A 19,635-nucleotide genomic window follows, 5' to 3' on the forward strand; every position below is an offset into this window, starting at 1 on the left:
CCTACAGTAACACACCTGTGTCTGTCTTACCTGTCCTACAGTAACACACCTGTGTCTGTCTTACCTGTCCTACAGTAACACACCTGTGTCTGTCTTACCTGTCCTACAGTAATGCACCTGTGTCTGTCTTACCTGTCCTACAGTAACACACCTGTGTCTGTTTTACCTGTCCTACAGTAATGTACAGTAATGCACACAAACTTCCCAATCGCTCCAACTGTATTTATTCACACTTCAAGAGTGCAACAAACGAGGAGTGACCCAAAACATATTTTTCCCCCAACACTTTTCCCTGACAGACGTTTGCATTCAATGCATCTAAAAACAAGCAAGACCTAAACTAAGGCCAGTGAGACTGCTAGCAAACAATGTGTCACAGTACATCTGTGACACAATCAACTGCATTTGTTGTTTGTGTGTCCAAAGAACCAAGAACAATACAATTCAAATCAATTCAAGTGCTTAACAACAATGACTGTTAAAAATAAGTCACTAATATACATAAACAATCATATTGTGAGCTACTTTGGTCCAAGTAGTAATATAATACATTGTTTTAAAATCACAAGAGGAAAGGATTGGAAATGTTTGTGACCAAACTTTTGTTCATCAAGTGTTCGGGAACAATGAAAATAGAGTTGGAATGGTTTTGTTTTTCAGTTAAATTCCAGGAAATAAAACATCTAAACAAAATGAAACATAAGAAACGAAATAACACACATCCTCTGCACACTTAGTCTTGGGTACGTCTATTTCTTGTCTTCACGTAAAGATATAGAGATAAAACGTCTAAATGAAACACAGAACACACAAGCAAGTACTTTGTGTCCAGGGAAAATCAGGCATAATACGCCCGGTTTATACCTGGTGTTAACATGGGTCCTTTGTCCTGATCTTGTCTACATTCTGTATGTGCCCACATTTCCAAAAATGTGTCCACACATGGTATTAAAACGTGTCCGTTATCCATCCAATGTGTCTGCATTGTGACCAGACTTCCTGATCCCTTCCTTTATGCTAATTATTTCACTACTCTTTCAAAACAAGATTTATTTATGTATTGTAAGACACATATTGATGTAATCAGTCAATGGTGCCACCTGTCAATGGTTTTAATGGGTGGAATAATGTACTAAAATGGTTTCTCTGTCCAGATCCGTCTTACACTTGTAAGATACAAAGACACAATGCGTGCCTGACTACCTCCGGAGGTGGGCAGAATGATCTGATCAAAATCACATGACAATGTGTCTTTTGATTGTCAACACCTGTCTAAAAATCCAAATGTGGAAAATCAAAATGTGGAAAAGATCAGGACAAAGGATGCATGCTAGAACCAGGTATAAACGGGGCTTTTGACACACAGTCAAAAAAAATCTGATTGTTTGAAATGTCTCCAACCTCACATTGTAATTTACATCAGGGATAAAGACCCATTGGTCATTTCCATTGGCAATTGAACCAGGAAATAAAATCATATTTTAGACAAACACAAAAAACATACAACAAATGCTTAAAGCGGCACAAACATACACACACACACACACGTACGCACGCACATACACATGCACACACACCTGCGCACACACACACCATCGTTCAATGTTCTCAACACAAATGTAAACAGTTGAAAACGTAGCTACAGTAACGGACGTTACGATTTCTAAATAATCCACTATTCTGGATTGTTACCCAGGACTAAATCCCTAATAATAAGGTAAAGTGTGAATGAATGGCATAACAACAACAATCAACAGGATCAACCAGTGTAATCAAAGTTTTAACAGCTGTGAACAACAGTGTAAGGCTGTGTCCCAAATGGCACCCTATTCCCTATCTAGTCCACTACTTTTGACCAGGGTCCATAAGTAGTGCACTTTATAGGGAATAGGGCGAACAGCAGTATAACAAGGGAAAGGGAAATGATTTGTTCCCTATCATGGAGTGTGGACTATGAAGTTTGTGTTACGGAGTGTGTCCTTCTATGTACAATATGTGTACTCTGGAGTGTACTAAGGAGTATAAGCACTTTTAAGACTTTTAAGCAGAAGTAAATGCTAATAAAAAAAATTTGAAATTATACAAATCAGACAATAAATATATTTAGCATAAACTAAAAACATCTCTAGTAGATTACTTGTTTAACTACTAAATACAGTGTTGAGACTGTGTGGCTCCAAGCCACTAAAATACAACACATTCTAATAAGAGTGAACTCGATGACACTATCCACGGGTGAAACAGATCTAGCCTGGTCCCAGATCTGTCTGTGCTATCTTGCCAATTCCTATCGTGACAATGACCATAGCAGTTGTGAAGACAGCACAAACAGATCTGAGAATAGGCTACAGTTATTCCACAATGCAACAGAACTCAAACCTTTCCCTGTGGTCTCCTGCTGCTTTTTTTAATCACAAGTTTGACATCCATCACATTAGATAAGTGTATCTAACAGTGTGTAAACTAACAAAATCCAGTTTTTCAGTAACAAAATTCAGTCTTTCACTAATAAAATCCAGTTTTTCAGTAACAAAATCCAGTTTTTGACTCTTAAAATCCAGTTTCTCACTAACATAATCCAGTTTTTCACTAAAAAAATGATTCTAACATCCAAGTATTACATTACATATACTGTGTAAAATGTATACCAGTGTATAACAATATGTATTAACAAGGTATTGGCTATTACCATAACCCTGTACGGTAAACACAGTAATCTACAGTGAAAAAGTTCTCAAAATGCTTCTACAAATAGTCTGGATCTGTCTTCACCCTGTTTAAAACCTTAACAATTATTTACACATTAAATTACAGCATTACACAAGGAATAAAACAAGGAATAAAATGGAATGCTGACATTACAGTGATATAAAAACATCAAATGTTGTTGAGATAAAAATGTGAAATTATGTTGTTGAAAGTAACTTCTCCAGTGTCTTCAAATGATGTGGCTCACGTACAGTCAATCATTCAGTGTGTGTCAGATAGTCTATCTGTCTGTCTGGTAAATCATTGTTCATGCGTGCCTTGTAGGATGTAGGAAATGTTCAGCATGAGAGATGTCTCTCTCTCTCTCCCTTTTTCTATCTATGTCTCCCTTCTTCCTCCCTCCCATCTTCACAGTCTCATTGTTTCTACCTGCACCAGCACTCCCCTCTCTTCCTCCACCTCTCCCTGTCTCTCGCCTTGTCTCTCAGTCTCTTCCAGGTTCCAGCACCAGTACCTTACACTCTCTCTTGGCGATCTTGTCCAGTGAGAGGACCGGCCGATCGGGGGGGAGGTAGAGGGGTCGACCCACTGGGGATCCCACTGGAGGGGTGATGGCCCTGCGCTCCATCACACTGCCCGTCCTAGAACACACACACACACACACACACACACAGAGACGCAAATACAAAGAGACATACGCACACACACAATGGGGATTAGGAGAGAGGTCAGAAAGAGGTCAAGGAGTCACTGCCAGAATTTAGGGATTACAGGGAGTGTGCGTGTGTGTGCGTCTGCGTGTACGTGTGTATGAGTGTGTACATATATGCTTGTGTGTGTGTATGAGTTTATGCACTGCATGTATGCTGATGTGTGTGTATGCGTATGTGTGTGTGTATGTGTGTGTGTGTGTGTGTGTGTGTGTATGTGTGTGTGTGTGTGTGTGTGTGTGTATGTGTGTGTGTGTGTGTGTGTGTGTGTGTGTGTGTGTGTGTGTGTGTGTGTGTGTGTGTGTGTGTGTGTGTGTGTGTGTGTGTGTGTGCGCGTGTGTGCCTTTAGAAAATATCCACAGCCCTTTGTCTTTTTCCACATTTTGTTTGGTTACAGCCTGAATTTAAAATGGATTCAATTGAGATACTAGTCAAAGTGGCATTGTGTTTTTCATTTAAAAAAAATAGAAATTCATTAAAAATGAAAAGCTAAAATGTCTTGAGCCAATAAGTATTCAACCCCTTTGTTATGGCAAGCCTAAATAAGTTTAGGAATAAAAATGTGCTTAACAAGTCACATAATAAATTGCATATAATCCCTCTTTGTGCAATAACAGTGTTTAACCAGCTTTTCGAATGACTACCGCATCTCTGTACCCCACACATGCAATTATATGTAAAGTCCCTTGGTCGAGAACTGAATTTCAAACACAGATTCAGCCACATAGACGAGGGAGGTTTTCCAATGCTTCGCAAAGAAGGGAACCTATTGATAGATGGGTAAACATTTTAAAAGCAGACATTGAATATTCCGCTGAGCATGGTGAAGTTATTAATTGCACTTTGGATGGTGTATCAATACATCCAGTCACTACAAAGATACAGCTGTCCTTCCTAACTCAGTTGCTGGAGAGGAAGGAAATGAGGCCAATAGTGACTTTGAAACAGTTACAGAGTTTAATAGCTGTGATAGGAGAAAACTGAGGGTTGATCAATATTGCAGTTAATTCACAATACTAGCCTAATTGACAGAGTGAAAATAAGGAAGCCTGAAGAGAATAAAAATATTCCAAAACATGCTTGCAACAAGGCACTAAAGTAATACTGCAAAAAATGTGGCCAAGCAATTAACTTTTTGTCCTGAATACAAAGTGTTATGTTTAGGGCAAATCCAATACAACACATTACTAGGTACCATTCTCCAAATTTCAAGCATGGTGGTGACTGCATCATGTTATAGGTGTGGCTGTAAATGCTAAGGACTGGAGAGTTTTTCAGGATGAAAAAGAAACGGAATGGAGCTAAGCACAGGCAAAATCCTAAAGGAAAACTTGGTTCAGTCTGCTTTCCACCAGACACTGGGAAATGAATTAACCTTTCAGCAGGACATTATCTTCCTCTTTGACATTACAGAGTATGTTTTGTAGATCGTTGACAAAAAATGACAATTAATCAATTTGAATCCCACTTTATAACACAACAAAATTTGGAAAAGTCAAGGGGCGTGAATACCTTCAGAAGGCACTGTATATACACTGCAAACGTATGTGGACACCTGCTCATCAAACATCTCATTCTAAAAGTTGGCCCCCCCTTTACTGCTATAACAGCCTCCACTCTTCTGGGAAGGCTTTCCACTAGATGTTGGAACATTGTTGTTTGGACTTGCTTCCATTCAGCCACAAGAGCATAAGTGAGGTCGGGTACTGATATTGAGCGACTAAGTTCCAATACATCTCAAAGGTGTTTGATGGGGTTGAGGTCAGGGCTCTGTGCAGGCCAGCCAAGCTCTTCCACACAGATTTCGACAAACCATTTCTGTATGGACCTCATTTGTGCATGTGGGCATTGTCATGCTGAAACAGAAAGGGCCTTCCCCAAACTGTTGCCACAAAGTTTGAAGCACAGAATCGTCTAGAATGTCACTGTATGCTGTAGTGTAAAGATTTCCCTTTACTGGAACTAAAGGGCCTAGCCCGAACCATGAAAAACAGCCCCAGACCATTATTCCTCCTCCACCAAACGTCACTGTTGGCACTATGCATTGGGGCAGCTAGTGTTCTTCTAGCATCCACCAAACCCAGATTCGTCCATCAGACTGTCAGATGGTGAAGCGTGATTCATCACTCCAGAGAACGTGCTTCCACTGCTTCAGAGTCCAATGGCGGCGAGCTTAACACCACTCCAGCCGACGCTTGGCATTGCACATGGTGATCTTAGGCTTGTGCGCGGCTGCTAGGCCATGGAAACCCATTTAATGAAAGCTCCTGACGAACAGTTATTGTGCTGACATTGTTTCCAGAGGCAGTATGAAACTTGGTAGTCAGTGTTGCAACCGAAAACAGACAACCTTTATGCGCTTCAGCACTCGGCGGTCCCGTTCTGTGAGCTTGTGTGGCCTACCACTTCGCGGTTGAGCCGTTGTTGCTCCTAGCACTTAAAGATGCCCAGGGCAGCTCTAGCAGGGCGGAAATTTGACGAACTGACTTGCTGGAAAGGTGGCATCCTATGACGGTGCCACGTTGAAAATCACTGAGCTCTTCAGTACGGGCTGTTCTACTGCCAATGTTTGTCTATGAAGAATGGCTTTTGCTCGATTGTATACACCTGTCAGCAACAGGTGTGGCTGAAATAGCCAAATCCACTAATTTGAAGGGGTGTCCACATTCCTTTGGCCATGTAGTGTATGTGTCTGTGCGTTACACGCGTGTATCTCCTACCTCATAAGATGCGACCGTGATGGTTGTTGGTGAGAGAAGGACTGTGATCTTCCCAGACTCTGTCTGTCCAGCAGGTCTCTAACAGCAGGGCTGGAGGGAGAGTTCTTCCTGGACAGGGACAGAGACATGGGCCTGGCCTCAGCAGGGGGGTTGGAACAGGACGCTGTGAACTGAAGCTTCAGCTTCATGTGCTGGCTTAACTGGAGAGGAGGAGAGGGGGGCATGTGGAGTGAGTAATGTTTGGTATGCAAAATCGGAGAAACAAAAGAGACACACACACACACACACACACACACACACACGCGCGCACACTCTCTCTGGTACCTCGAAGAGTCCTGCCTTGAGTATCTGGAAGCCGACAGTAAAGGAGAGGGTGGATCCTTTCCGACACTGGCCCAGGTTGTTAAGGGGGGAATGACATACCACAGAACTGACAGATGGGTCCTCCTGACGCCCACGACCTGGGGGGTGGGGTTAGAGGGGAGGAAGGGGGTGACATTGACGGAAAGGGAGAGTGGGAGAGGCTGGTGTTTAGTTTACCCAAGGAGAGAGCATTATAATATAGCCTAAAGTGATTATGTTCCTCTGGTATGTAGTTAGTTTTTTTTAGTTTTTTTATTTAGTGGATCATTAAATCATTTTGACAAAATTATTGCAATATCGGTTTCAGGAGGTAGCATTCAATTGGGTACAGTTATATCTAACTGACAGGAAACAGTCCACTTATATCAATGGGTCGTTTTCTTCCCCTCATGCTTTAAACTGTGGAATACCGCAGGGTAGTTGCCTTGGACCACTTCTTTACTTAATATATACCAATGACCTTCCTTATGCCTTATCTGAAACTCAAGCTACTATATTTGCAGATGATACTACAATGTATAGAGCAAGATAATCGGTTCAACAGGTACAGCAAGCTCAACAAGTAGATCTGGGAAATATCAGGGAGTGGGTTTTCCGGAACAAACTTATTTTGAACACCAAGAAAACCAGGGTTATGTTGGTCTGTTCCACCAGGAAAAGGCCCACAGAACATGGGATGCAATTAAGTACAGGGGATGTACAAATTGACGAAGTGGCAGAAACCAAACTACTAGGGGTGCAGCTAGACAACTGCTTATCATGGTTGTCTCCAATAGCTCATCTATGTAAAAAAATAAGAAATGCATGCATGATCAGAAGGAGAGCAAAATATTTACTGGGAAAGATTCTTAAGCAAACAAGCCAAGCATTAATTGGGAGTCAGGTGAACTACTGTTATGTGGTCTGGGTCTGGGGATGCTGATTGCACAGAACAAAGCAGCAAGGACTGTATTAAGGTAGATATATGATTATTCTGTTGTAGTCATGCACAATGCTCTTGGTAGTAATTAATCAACAAGATAATTGAAAAAAACATTGCTTATTTTATTTCAAAATGTACACCATTTAAAATGGCCAAACTCCATTTACAACAGTATTCAGCTGGTAAGAGACAGGCATTCAGTAAATACTAGGACTAGATTGTCCACCATCTACACCACGTGTTATCCAGAAAGAAAAGAGAAATAGGCAAAATAACATTTCGATTCAGAGTAATAAAGATATTGAATAATTTACCTGAGCAAACCAGAAACCTTTCAATATATACATTTAAACAATATTTTAGAACCATTTAAATATAATACATTGGAAGGTTGTGCAGGACTATGGTAGATGAAGGAATCAATCTATCTTTTCAGACTGTATTTATCTGGTCAATATGTCAGTGTAATATGTCTGTTGTTTGTAACAGTGTGAAAATGTGATTGTATTATGAATTGTGTTTTAATGTTTACGGACTCTTGGAAGATCAGTCCAAATGAGGACTAAAAGAGATCCTGATAAAAATCTAATCAATCTCTCTCTCTGTCCCTCTTGCTCTCTGCTCTCTCTCTCTCTCTCTCTAAGGCATTTGTATTACAATCATACAGTGCCTTGCAAAAGTATTCATCCCCCTTGGAGTTTTTCCTATTTTGTTGCATTACAACCTGTAATTTAAATAATTTTGGTGGGGAATTCATGTAATGGACATACACAAAATAGTCCAAATTGGTGAAGTGAAATTTAAAAAATTACTTTTTCAAAAAAAAAATAAAAAAAAAAATGGAAAAGTGGTGCGTGCATATGTATTCACCCCCTTTGCTATGAAGCCTCTAAATAAGGTCTGGTGCAACCAATTACCTTCAGAAGTCACATAATTAGTTAAATTAAATCCACCTGTGTGCAATCTAAGTGTCACATGATCTGTCACATGATCTCAGTATATACACCTGTTCTAAAAGGCCCCAGATTCTGCAACACTACTAAGTAAGGGGCATAACCAAGCAAGCGGCACCATGAAGACCAAAGGGGCTCTCCAAACAGGTTAGGGACAAAGTTGTGGAGAAGTACAGATCAGGGTTGGGTTATAGAAAAATATCTGAAACTTTGAACATCCCACGGAGCAACATTACATCTTTTTTTATATTTTTTTAAGAATATGGCACCACAACAAACCTGCCAAGAGAGAGTCGCCCTCCAAAACTCATGGACCAGGCAAGGAGTGCATTAATCAGAGAGGCAACAAAGAGACCAGCTCCACAGTGGAGATTGGAGTATCTGTCCACAGGACCACTTTAAACCGTACACTCCACAGCTTTACGGAAGAGTGGCCAAAAAAATGCCATTGTTTAAAGAAGAAAATAAGCAAACACGTTTGGTGTTCGCCAAAAAGCATGTGGGAGACTCCCCAAACATATGGAAGAAGCTACTCTGGTCAGTTTAGACTAAAATTGAGCTTTTTGACCATCATGTCTGGCGCAAACCCAACACCTGTCATCACCCCGAGAACACCATCTCCACAGTGAAGCATGGTGGTGGCAGCTTCATGCTGTGGGGATGTTTTTCATTGGCAGGGACTGGGAAACTGGTCAGAATTGAAGGAATGATGGATGGCGCTAAATACAGGGAAATTCTTGAGGGAAACCTGTTTAAGTCTTCCAGAGATTTGAGACTGGGACGGAGGTTCCAGCAGGACAATGACCCTAAGCATACTGCTAAAGCAACACTTGTTGTTGTTTAAGAGGAAACATTGAAATGTCTTGTGTCATGACGTTGGCCTGTTGGGGAGGTTTATGATCCCCATAAATACCTTTCCCCTTTTCTCTCTCGCTCTACTTTATAGAGTTGACTCTTGTAAAGCCTTTGTAACATAGAGAGTCTGGTAACATTAAAAGGTGGGAAACGGAACCATATTTCGGTAATCCAACAAGTTGAAAATATGCATTGGTAGTTAATGAATATGATCTTAGATCAGTTGTTGTCTGAGACATTACTACTAATGACAGGATGACATAAATTGTATCTTGGAAAGTCAACACATTCTAGTTATCAGATTCACATGGAATTGTTGTGCAATTTAAATGTTTAAATATGAAACTATTTGTGAAAAGATTAAACGTAATTTTAGCTTCTTAAATGAGAGAACGGTTTGTCATAGAGAAACTATGCTCACTCAGAGGCCCCGCCCAAGTGAACAGATATTGGTTGTAAACTATGAAACAGGCCCTTCTCTTCACCCCGATATAAACCCGTTGACGAAAATCCAACTTTTTGTTCCAAGGACGTGAGGACTTGCGGTCCCCACGTTGAAAGGACAAAGATCACCTACAGAACTAAGCCAACCCCAGCGTGAGCTCTGGTTGAACGGCAAGAACCAAACTAAATTAGCATTGAATTTCAACGTGAAGTTGACGATCAACACGCCAAAAGGATGAATTTAGACTATACCAGCTAGAATATAGCATGAGCTTGAAGTATGGCAACTTGGTATGAACTTTGAACTCTTATTCACTTAAGAAGTGATACCTCCTAGCCGTTGCGTTAGCAACAGCAGCTGTAAACGTGGGCTAGGAGAGGACGGACAGAGTATGCATTCTACCACGCTCCAGTTCACCACTAGACATTCTTCAAAGGACAAGAGATCCATGCTGGACAACCCGACCTTCTTTCTACGACCAATCTAACGAAGCTCAGCTCAAGAGTAAATATTTATTGCATTTTCCTTTTTCAAATGAGCGGTTATTTAGAATACATAAGATTCAGAGTAGCTGCCTACAGCCCAATAGAGGCACAAAATATTTTTGTTCCTCAGTCTTCCTGCTCTTTCATTCAAAACCCAACCCCCTTTCTATGTGTAACCAGCCGACATATCTGTTCCGTCCGCTAGGGACGTTTTCCTTTTTGACATAATTTGTCATCAATGTATGATCCATTCTGTGTAGATGTAATTCTGTGTGATTATTTAGGTATTTAGTAAATAAATAATTAAACCAAATTTTGTATTTCTGATTCAACTTGTTAGCCAGGGTTAGTGAAGATAACCAAGAGTTTATAACTTTCAGATGAGACTGAATAAGGTGACGACTAAATATTGACTGCTATTGAGGTAAAAGATTACCAGGTCTTTAAAAGTTTATTCGGAAGATAACAGCTCTATAAACATTATTTCGCTGTGCCCCGACATTCTAGTTAATTATATTTACATGATTAGCTTAATCAGGTCATATTAATTACAGAGAATAGTTATGCACGCTCAAGTTTTCAGTTTGTTTGTCTTATTTCTTGTTTGTTTCACAATAAAAACATATTTTGCATCTTCAAAGTGGTAGGCATATTGTGTAAATCAAATGACACAAACCCCCCCAAAAATCTATTTTAATTCCAGGTTGTAAGGCAACAAAATAGGAAAAATGCCAAGGGGGTGAAAACTTTCGCAAGCCACTGTATTTATTAGTTCAGTGTGTATGATCCTCTCCCTGGACTATCTCTCACTCTCTCCCGGTTTCTTTCTAACTGACCCTTTGTCATTACCCTCTATCATTATTTTTCTATCCCTCTCTTCCACTCTTTCTCTTTTTTGTGTAAAAAGTATTAATCTTCTCCGTTTTCTACATCTCCCTCCCTCTCACCTCATCTCACTCCCATCTCCCTCCATAATCATTCCATCTCTTCTCCTCTCCCATCCCCTCACCTTCGGGCGTCCAGACCAGTCTTACAGCCAGAAAGTCTTGCAGGTTGTTTAGTAAGGTGTATTTTACACGGAAGTGCTCCTGAGGCTGCACAGCACTGGGACAGGAAGCTGTCATAACCAGCCGGGGTTGGTCCATTCTCACGCTGGGCAGCTGGTAGTGGGTGGAGATGTACCTGGAGAAGGGAAGTTAAGCAGTAGAGTAATAATGGGGTAGGTATATTTGGACAGTTTGGAAATTGCTCCCAAGGATGAACCAGACTTGTGGAGGTCCACCATTTTTTTTCTGAGGTCTTGGCTGATTTTTTTGATTTCCCATTATGTCAAGCAAAGAGGCACTGAGTTTGAAGGTAGGCCTTGAAATACATCCACAGGCACACCTCCAATTGACTCAAATGATTTAAATTAGCCTATCAGAAGCTTCTAAAGCCATGATATAATTTTCTGGAATTTTCCAAGCTGTTTAAAGGCACAGTCAACTTAATGTTTGTAAACTTCTGACCCACTGGAATTGTCATACAGTGAATTATAAGAGAAATAATCTGTTTGTAAACAATTGTTGGAAAAATTACTTGTGTCATGCACAAAGTAGATGTCCTAACCGACTTGCCAAAACTATCATTTGTTAACAAGATATTTGTGGAGTGGTTGAAAAACAAGTTTTAATGACTCCATCCTAAGTGTATGTAAACTTCCGACTTCAACTGTACGTGACACTACCACATTCTATGGCAGCCATGTTCGCACCCCATTAACATTACATGGGGAATGGCATGTCACTAGAATGGGCATTATGATGCATTTACATGACACTACAACATCCTATGGCAGCCATGCTAGCTACATTAACATTACACGGGCGATATTTAAGCAAAGCTATGTGGCTGACTGTCTAGAATTAGAGCAATATTCAGAATTCTAAAAGTTGGCCCAACTCTTAAATATATGGCTCTGGTTCCAACTAATAATCGGTGGAGATGTACTGTACCTGGGGAAGGCTAGTAGTTATAATGGGGTCGTTATAATGGAGTAGGTATAGTGAGTGTCTGGGGTAGTTATAGTGATTATGAGCCAGTTCTATATTTTAGTAGATGTAGACCTACCTGGTAAAGGGAAGTTTAGGGGTGGACCACTGCAGCACAGCTACCAAAGGAACCTCCAGACCCTTAAGCAGAGAGCAAAAAACATTCACATTCCTCAAATGATTTCATGCTGTGCACACAAGGACATTCATTGCAGATTTTTCATGCATATGTTTAATCTAAAACAGATTAAATGATCCCACACTAAGTATGATATCATATTACCTGAAATGTATCTCACTGCCCTTTACATCACAAACTAGGACCATTTATTTGATATTACACATTGTCCTTGTCACCCCCCCCTCTCTCCTCTCTCTATACCCCCCTTCTCTCTCCCCATTCCTCCCTCTCTCCTCTCCTCTCACCTCGTTGCTCTCTTCCTCCGGCTGGTCCCTGAGCTGCAGCTGAAACAGGAAGTTCTGCTCCTCCAGGGCAGAGAGCATGCTGGGAAGGTGAGAGGAGCTACTGTTCATCCTGTGGAACGACGCCATTCCAACCTCTGCCGATTGGTGGCTGCAGACAGGAAGTAATGGATGTCATCGCCATGGTTACAAAAGTGATGTACTTTTTATCAAGGTTCATAAAAAATAAACAACAGTATGGGGCATTCAGGCACTCATTACATCTTTATGCAACATTTTAGAACAAAATATACAATATGTTTCAACACATATAAACAGCGTCCCTGAAAAGCACTTGTGTGAGCGTTCCAGACCTTGTCTGGCAGACACGGATGCTTTTCTACCCTTAACTGCAAAAGTTGGTATTAGTAGTACTGTAATCGGATTCTTGATCTGTGGTTAAGGGAGTGTACTAGACATTGTCCACCAGGAGGACAGAGCCATCAGGCACTGATCTACAGTCAGTTTCTGTCAGTTTCTGTCTCACCCCTAATGGTTAAGTTAAGGAATGGGGGGGGGGATCCCAAAATCCTAGATCCTAGATCTGTACTTACCAGACATTGTCCACCAGAAGCACAGAGCCATCAGGCATCATGGGGAGGTAGGACACGTTGAAGTTAGGAATGATTCTCACATCCCTCACACAGACCTCCTCCTGAGAACTGGAGTTTAATACTGGGGGGAGAGAGTGAGAGAGGGTAGGGAGTTAGAAAAGGGATAGAGGGGGAGGGGGGAAATGGGGGGAAGGAGAGATAGAGAGAAAAGGAGACAGGAAAGCATAAGAGAGGAAGAAGTTTAGATGACGTCATAATACTATTGTCAAAAACAATAGTCAATTCCACTTCAGAGGAAGGCCCAAAAATTGCCAAAGACTCCAGTCACCCAAGTCATAGACTGTTCTCTTTGCCACCGCACAGCAAGCGGTACCGGAGCGCTAAGTCTAGGTCCAAAAGGCTTTGTAACAGCTTCTACACCCAAGTTATAAGACTGCTGAACAATTCATCAAATGGCCACCTGGACTATTTACATTGACCCCTCTTTGTTTTTACACTGCTGCTACTCGCTGTTTATCATCTTATCATCTATGCATAGTCACTTTACCCCGACCTACATGTACAAATGACCTCGACTAACCTGTACCCCCGCACATTTACTCAGTACCGAGCCCCCTGTATATAGCCTTGTTATTGTTACGTAATTCTACTTTAACTTTTTATTTTTACTTTATTTTATTTAGTAAATATTTTCTCAATTCTGTTTCTTGAACTGCACTGTTGGTTAAGGACTTATAAGTAAGCATTTCACAGTAAGGTTGTACAACACCTGTTGTATTCGGTACATGTGACAAATAACATTTGATTGAATTTTATTTGATATGGGTACTATTTATATACAGTACATACATGGTATATAGCTATATACACAATAGGGTTCGGCGGTATCCAGATTTTCATACGTCATACCGTTTCTGTACCATACTAGGGTATACTGTATTACCGGAAGTGAACACAGGGGGCGCTATAATTATACATTTTTAACGCACAAAACTATTTAGGCAACAGGGATCTTGATCTAGGAGGAAGGGATTGAATGTCTCTGCTGTAACCAAGAAGCTTGATCTTGACATCTAGCCACTTAGCTAGCAAGTTAGCAAACCAAATGCATAGCTGGATCCCTGAGCTGGATATAATTTATAGTTATACTTAAAGGTGCAATATGCAGAAATCTCTAAGCCATTTCCTGGTTGCTTAAATTCTAATAGTTAAACTTAAGAACGGGAAGCATTGGAATAACGAACATAGAACAGATTTACAGCTGCTTAGACTTGCTTTCAATGAGAATGACATATCTAGAACTCCCATTCCTATGTGAATTTGGCCAGGTTGTCCAAAAAGTTACATATTGCAGTTTTAACTTAATAGTTATAAGCAGTGATGTAGTGTTTAGAAATCATTCCGTCGGTATTTCAAAATAACCCAGTATATGGCGTGAACGGTATATTGCCCAAGCTTAATACACAAACCTCACTAATGTAATCCACATCCCATAAAGACAATACACAATACTGTAAACTTCAGGGTAATTTCAAAGGCTGCTCTACTATACATACTGTAAATATAAATCCACATATGTGAGCCAATATCCTGTACAGCATGTACACGTAAGAGCTACCTCCTACATAAACTATTGAGCTATTGCGTAACACTGCGATAACACTGTGATAACACGGTGATAACACGGGGATAACACGGTGATAACACGGTGATAACACTGTGATAACACGGGGATAACACTGTGATAACACGGTGATAACACGGGGATAACACTGCGATAACACTGTGATAACACTGTGATAACACGGTGATAACGCTGTGATAACACTGTGATAACACGGTGATAACACGGTGATAACACTGTGATAACACTGCGATAACACTGTGATAACACAGTGATAACACGGTGATAACACGGTGATAACACGGTGATAACACTGCGATAACACTGTGATAACACTGTGATAACACGGTGATAACACGGTGATAACACTGTGATAACACTGCGATAACACTGTGATAACACGGTGATAACACGGTGATAACACGGGGATAACACTGTTGTCGGTGTAGTTAATGACTTGGGACACGTTTCCTAACCATCTATTAAAGAAGGTCTTGTCTATTTTACTTTTCTCTCCCTTTGCCCTTTGAACATTGGGTGGAGCTCTGCTATTGTCCAGGGCCCGTATTTCACAAAGCGTCTCTGAGTATGAGTGTTTATCAAGGATCAGGCCCTCCCATTTATGGATTTAATATCTAAAAGACGCTTTGTTAACATGGGATCATGATCGCTAGCTGGGGACTTTGCTTTTGAATGGGCCCAACCTAACTATGAACCTGCACTATTACTGGGTCAGACTCGGTACCACCAGAGAGTCAGTGATTACCCTGGTGGTTTATTAATTAAATACAGTGACTTAACAGGATTTTACACATGAGAGGGTTGTTATTAATCTTAGCCCTGGGCTGAGGACTAGGATACAGTTCGGTGGCTCTCTGTGGCTAAACCCCTTTCTTCAGAGGCGAAAGCACTTCCTTAAACCAGCTAAGCCTTGTTTCAATCTTAACTTTGTTCACCAGGAGTCAGGAGCTCTTGGCTCTGCTTCAGAGTAGTTATCGGACTCATATATTCTTAGCCCCTACCCTCACAGTTACAGGCTACAGCGAGGGCCTAAAAGGTTTCTCTTTTCAGGTGGTCAGAAACAACCCCTGGTCATAAGCATTTGTGGTTAAGTATAGAATAGGTTATACTCAAACAATAACGCATGTGAAACCTTGGATTATAGTGAACAACACACAGCTAAGGGGAGTTATTTGGCATGATGCAAAGTGGAGTATAAATAAATAAACCACACTATGGCCCAAGTTTAACAGAGTTAGCCCCCCTCTGCTCCCTACCTTTGAGAACGGTCAGGTACAACAATGTTAGTATTCCCCCACCACAATATAGCAGTGTGTAAAGGTATTACACTCGTATTAAAAAAAGTGCTACCTAGTACCTAAAAGGGTTCTTCGGCTCTCCTCATAAAATAACGCTTTGAAGAACCCTTTTTGGGTTCCATTTAGAACCGTTTCCAAAAACGGTTCTACCTGGAACCAAAAAGGGATCTCCTATGGGGACAGCCAAGAACCCTTTTGTAGTCTTCCCCCACCTTTGAGGATGGTCAGGTGCTTCCCGGAGACAGTCATCTGTTGACATTTCACAGCTGGTGGAGGAAGAACACTCAACGTGGTGCTGACTGGACGGGGGATGGGGATGTGGACAGGTGGAGAAAAAGAGGGAGAAAAATAGAGAGGGTCACTTTGAGTACACTTTACACTGAATGTACATTGCAGTTGTTCATCATCGTGAATTGCGTTGTTTTACTTTATATTGAAAATGCATTTTAAATGTGTAGGCCTATACACATTTGGTAGGCCTTACAGTGAATTGAGATACTGTTTTACAATCTAAGATAATCATTATCCTTCTCAGTCACATCCCAGAGGGAGCCACTGGAGAGGCAGTGGAGGACTCTGACCCTGGGCTTTGAAGGTATTAAGGTCTTGTCTGAAGGTGTGTGTGGGGCTCCTCAGCTGTAGGATGGTGAGGTAACCATGTTCCCTGATCTCTGCCTTTTCCTCCTCCTGCTTCCACACGGTCACTATGATCTGACATAGACAGGAAACTAGAGGTTATAACAAGGTTATGAACATGCATAGAGGTTATAACAAGGTTATGAACATGAATAGAGTCACTACAATCTGACATAGACAGGAATAGAGAGGTTATGACAAGGTTATAAACATGCATAGAGAAGCTATGACAAGGTTATGAACATGCATAGGGGTATAGTCACTACAATCTGAGACAACACAGAGTGGGGGAGGAAATGGAGATATGATGGGAACACGGATAGAGAGACGAGTCTGTCCTGTTTTCTGTCTGTCTCTCACTCTCTCTCTGTCTCACTCACTCACACACAGACACACACACTGCATGACTTCTCACCTTGACCTTGAGTGTGTTGACGGGGAGTTTGTCCAATGAGACGGTCAGAGGGAATATGACCTCCTCGTTCAATACCACTGGCTCGTCCATGGGTGACTAGGAGAGAGAGGAAGGAAGAGAAATACTCTATTACAAACTATTAGAAAGCACGAGGGAGAGAGAGGGAGGGGGAGGGAGTGAGAGAGGGAGGGGGAGTGTGTGTGAGAGAGAGTTAGAGTGAGAGAAAGAGAAAGAAATAAAGATTATGTAAACAATGGAGGAGGAGGATGTAGGGACAAATAAAGTTTGTATTCTATATTTGCACTATAGATTATCGATACAGATATGAGTCACTCCACCTGCTAGTACACTATTATTGTGGTCAAATGTAATAGAAAAAGAGGGATCTGTCTTTCACAGAGGATATGACAAATAGTAATGTGTGCAAAAACATACTAATTAATTCGCTCTATTTGTCCCATGCTTAATATTGACTATCATAGTGGGTGGTTGTTACCCTCGATTGCCAACACCTCAAGGTTAAGTTGATTTGTTTGGCTATGAGGTTGAGTTGGCATGCATGTCTGAATTCTTTGCCAATGTAGTCTGAAAATAACAGTAGGTTATTGCTGTTTGTCCTGCGAGGCTTGATAACAGGCAAGTGTGAGCAAATACTCCTTACACAAGCTCTCTCTCCCTCTCTCTTAATGTCAAGGTTGGACAAATCGAAAGACGTGTTGGTTGGTTAAGACTCAAGAAAGTTTGAGGCGTCTATTTGTATGTCATCACAGTGACTGTAGCTAGAACCAACCTGTGCTCCTTGCCGCAATAACAAGCTGTCTGTCAGACAGACCTGGGTTCAAATACAACTTGAAATCTTTCGTATACTTTTGAGTGTTTTGAGCGTTTGGTTTAGTCTGCCTGGAGTGCCAGGTGGGCTGGCTTTACATTTTTGGAACTGTTCTATTGGTTCCATTGCAACAGGCATGCTCAATCAAGCACAAAGTAGGTTATTTGAAATTATTCCAAAAAGTATTTGAACCCAGTTCTACTGTCAAACAGTATTTTGGCTTGTTCCAACTGTCATAGGTCAGTGCTTGCAGGAAGTTTAAAAAAAGGTCTGGTTGACTGTTGTGGTTTACATTTGTACTTCTGCTGCACGAGCGTTGCACTTTCTTATATGCTCAGGAAATGTCAGCACTTCCTATTTTACACAGCAGGTGTACACGTAGCCTATTATAACACTCAATACGGTATTAGCTAGTTGTTATGAGTATAGTCCAATCATTGTGCCATTGTTCCCTCCAATTATGACTACTGTCATTCATAATTTCATATTACCTGAACCGGTGCGCGCCGATACTGCCGTCCATCACGCCCCGTATTATTGTGTATGAGAAGCGGCTTGCATTCTCTGAAACCTCGGTTTCTTGACTCCCTTCTGGCTGTGTGGACTGTTCCCGCTGCAAAGTCAACGTCAACGTCGTCTGGATCCTCGTCTACACAGTCGTCGCTGTAGCTTCTCTGGAACTCGTGAGGGTGAAGTTGGGAGCGATGTCGGCTCTCTCCGGGGCAGACACTTGCTACAGCGGAGAGGGACCGTACCAGCTCCTTCCAAGCCCGGGTACCGCTGTCACCTGACCCGCTTCCCTTTGTCCCGCTCGAGCCCGACGCTCCATCTCTGGACCGCAGGACTAGCAAGAACTGTACCGTTTCGCCGAGGTAGAGGTGACTGCGCCGGGGGAGAGTTCGGTATTTTGACGGGTCCGACAGGTCCGTGATGGGAACCGCAGGGAAATACATAAAATACTCGCATTGCGATTCCATCATTAGAACCATGGCTAGCTAGATTATGTATCCGGTTGATAGCTTGCTATACAATTACGCAAGCTAATACTATTCAAAACCCACTCGGGGGTTAATATTCTTAGTGTATGACCAGCATCGATAGTTGGCCTATTTTTACAAATATCTCTATAATAATAAACATTTAAAATCCAATTCACTGTGTCCATCATCAGTCGGTGAACCTGCGACTGACGCTTTCACTGTGCAGCATAGCAGTGCAGTGCACTCCAGTACAACTAGTCGACCACAGAGAAAAAGAGCTGCATTTTTAAACTAGGCAGGAGTATTCAACTGCTGATAAGTGGAATTAATTAACAGAGGCCCAGATAGCAAGCCTTTCTCTCACCATTCAGGTAGACCCAAATAATCCCCCAATACATTTGAAATGGTTTTTCACCCTACGTTGTAGCTAAATAGTTAATGTATTATTAAAAATTGTGAGCTTGTTTGACAATGAAGGAAATAACACTTGATCTTGTGAGTTGAAAATCCCTTTAATCCCATTGTAAAATTTAATATTGTGATCAATTTGCAACAAAGGCTAGAGAGATTTGAAATGTCTATTTCAATCTTAAATAGATATGCCACTCAAAGCCACACTAAGGA

The 19,635-nt window shown here is 41.3% G+C and overlaps 1 protein-coding gene across 1 annotated transcript; it reads right to left on the reverse strand.

The window, feature by feature from the left end:
* Positions 1-208: 208 nt before the first annotated feature.
* On the reverse strand, positions 209-19,267 carry LOC110500367 (trafficking protein particle complex subunit 14). Its single transcript, XM_021577698.3, has 11 exons — positions 18,523-19,267; positions 17,203-17,298; positions 16,733-16,862; positions 16,364-16,450; positions 13,209-13,329; positions 12,619-12,766; positions 12,272-12,333; positions 11,172-11,344; positions 6,464-6,600; positions 6,140-6,339; positions 209-3,350 (listed from the first exon to the last, which is right to left on the reverse strand). The coding sequence occupies exons 1-11, from the start codon at positions 19,018-19,020 to the stop codon at positions 3,194-3,196; spliced, it is 1,809 nt and encodes a 602-aa protein (XP_021433373.1). The 5' UTR covers positions 19,021-19,267; the 3' UTR covers positions 209-3,193.
* Positions 19,268-19,635: the final 368 nt, after the last annotated feature.

Source organism: Oncorhynchus mykiss, chromosome 21, assembly GCF_057628025.1.
Source record: "Oncorhynchus mykiss isolate SJ-2025 chromosome 21, ASM5762802v1, whole genome shotgun sequence".
Classification (NCBI taxonomy): domain Eukaryota; kingdom Metazoa; phylum Chordata; class Actinopteri; order Salmoniformes; family Salmonidae; genus Oncorhynchus; species Oncorhynchus mykiss.

Excerpts from the sequence above, each read along its gene's own strand:
- LOC110500367 (XM_021577698.3), bottom strand. The coding sequence starts at position 19,020 with ATGGTTCTAATGATGGAATCGCAATGCGAGTATTTTATGTATTTCCCT. Across the intron at positions 12,767-13,208 it reads CTTCTGGTGGACAATGTCTG|CCACCAATCGGCAGAGGTTG; the intron begins GTAAGTACAGAT and ends TCCTGTCTGCAG. Across the intron at positions 12,334-12,618 it reads CGGAGGAAGAGAGCAACGAG|GGTCTGGAGGTTCCTTTGGT; the intron begins GTGAGAGGAGAG and ends TCTCTGCTTAAG.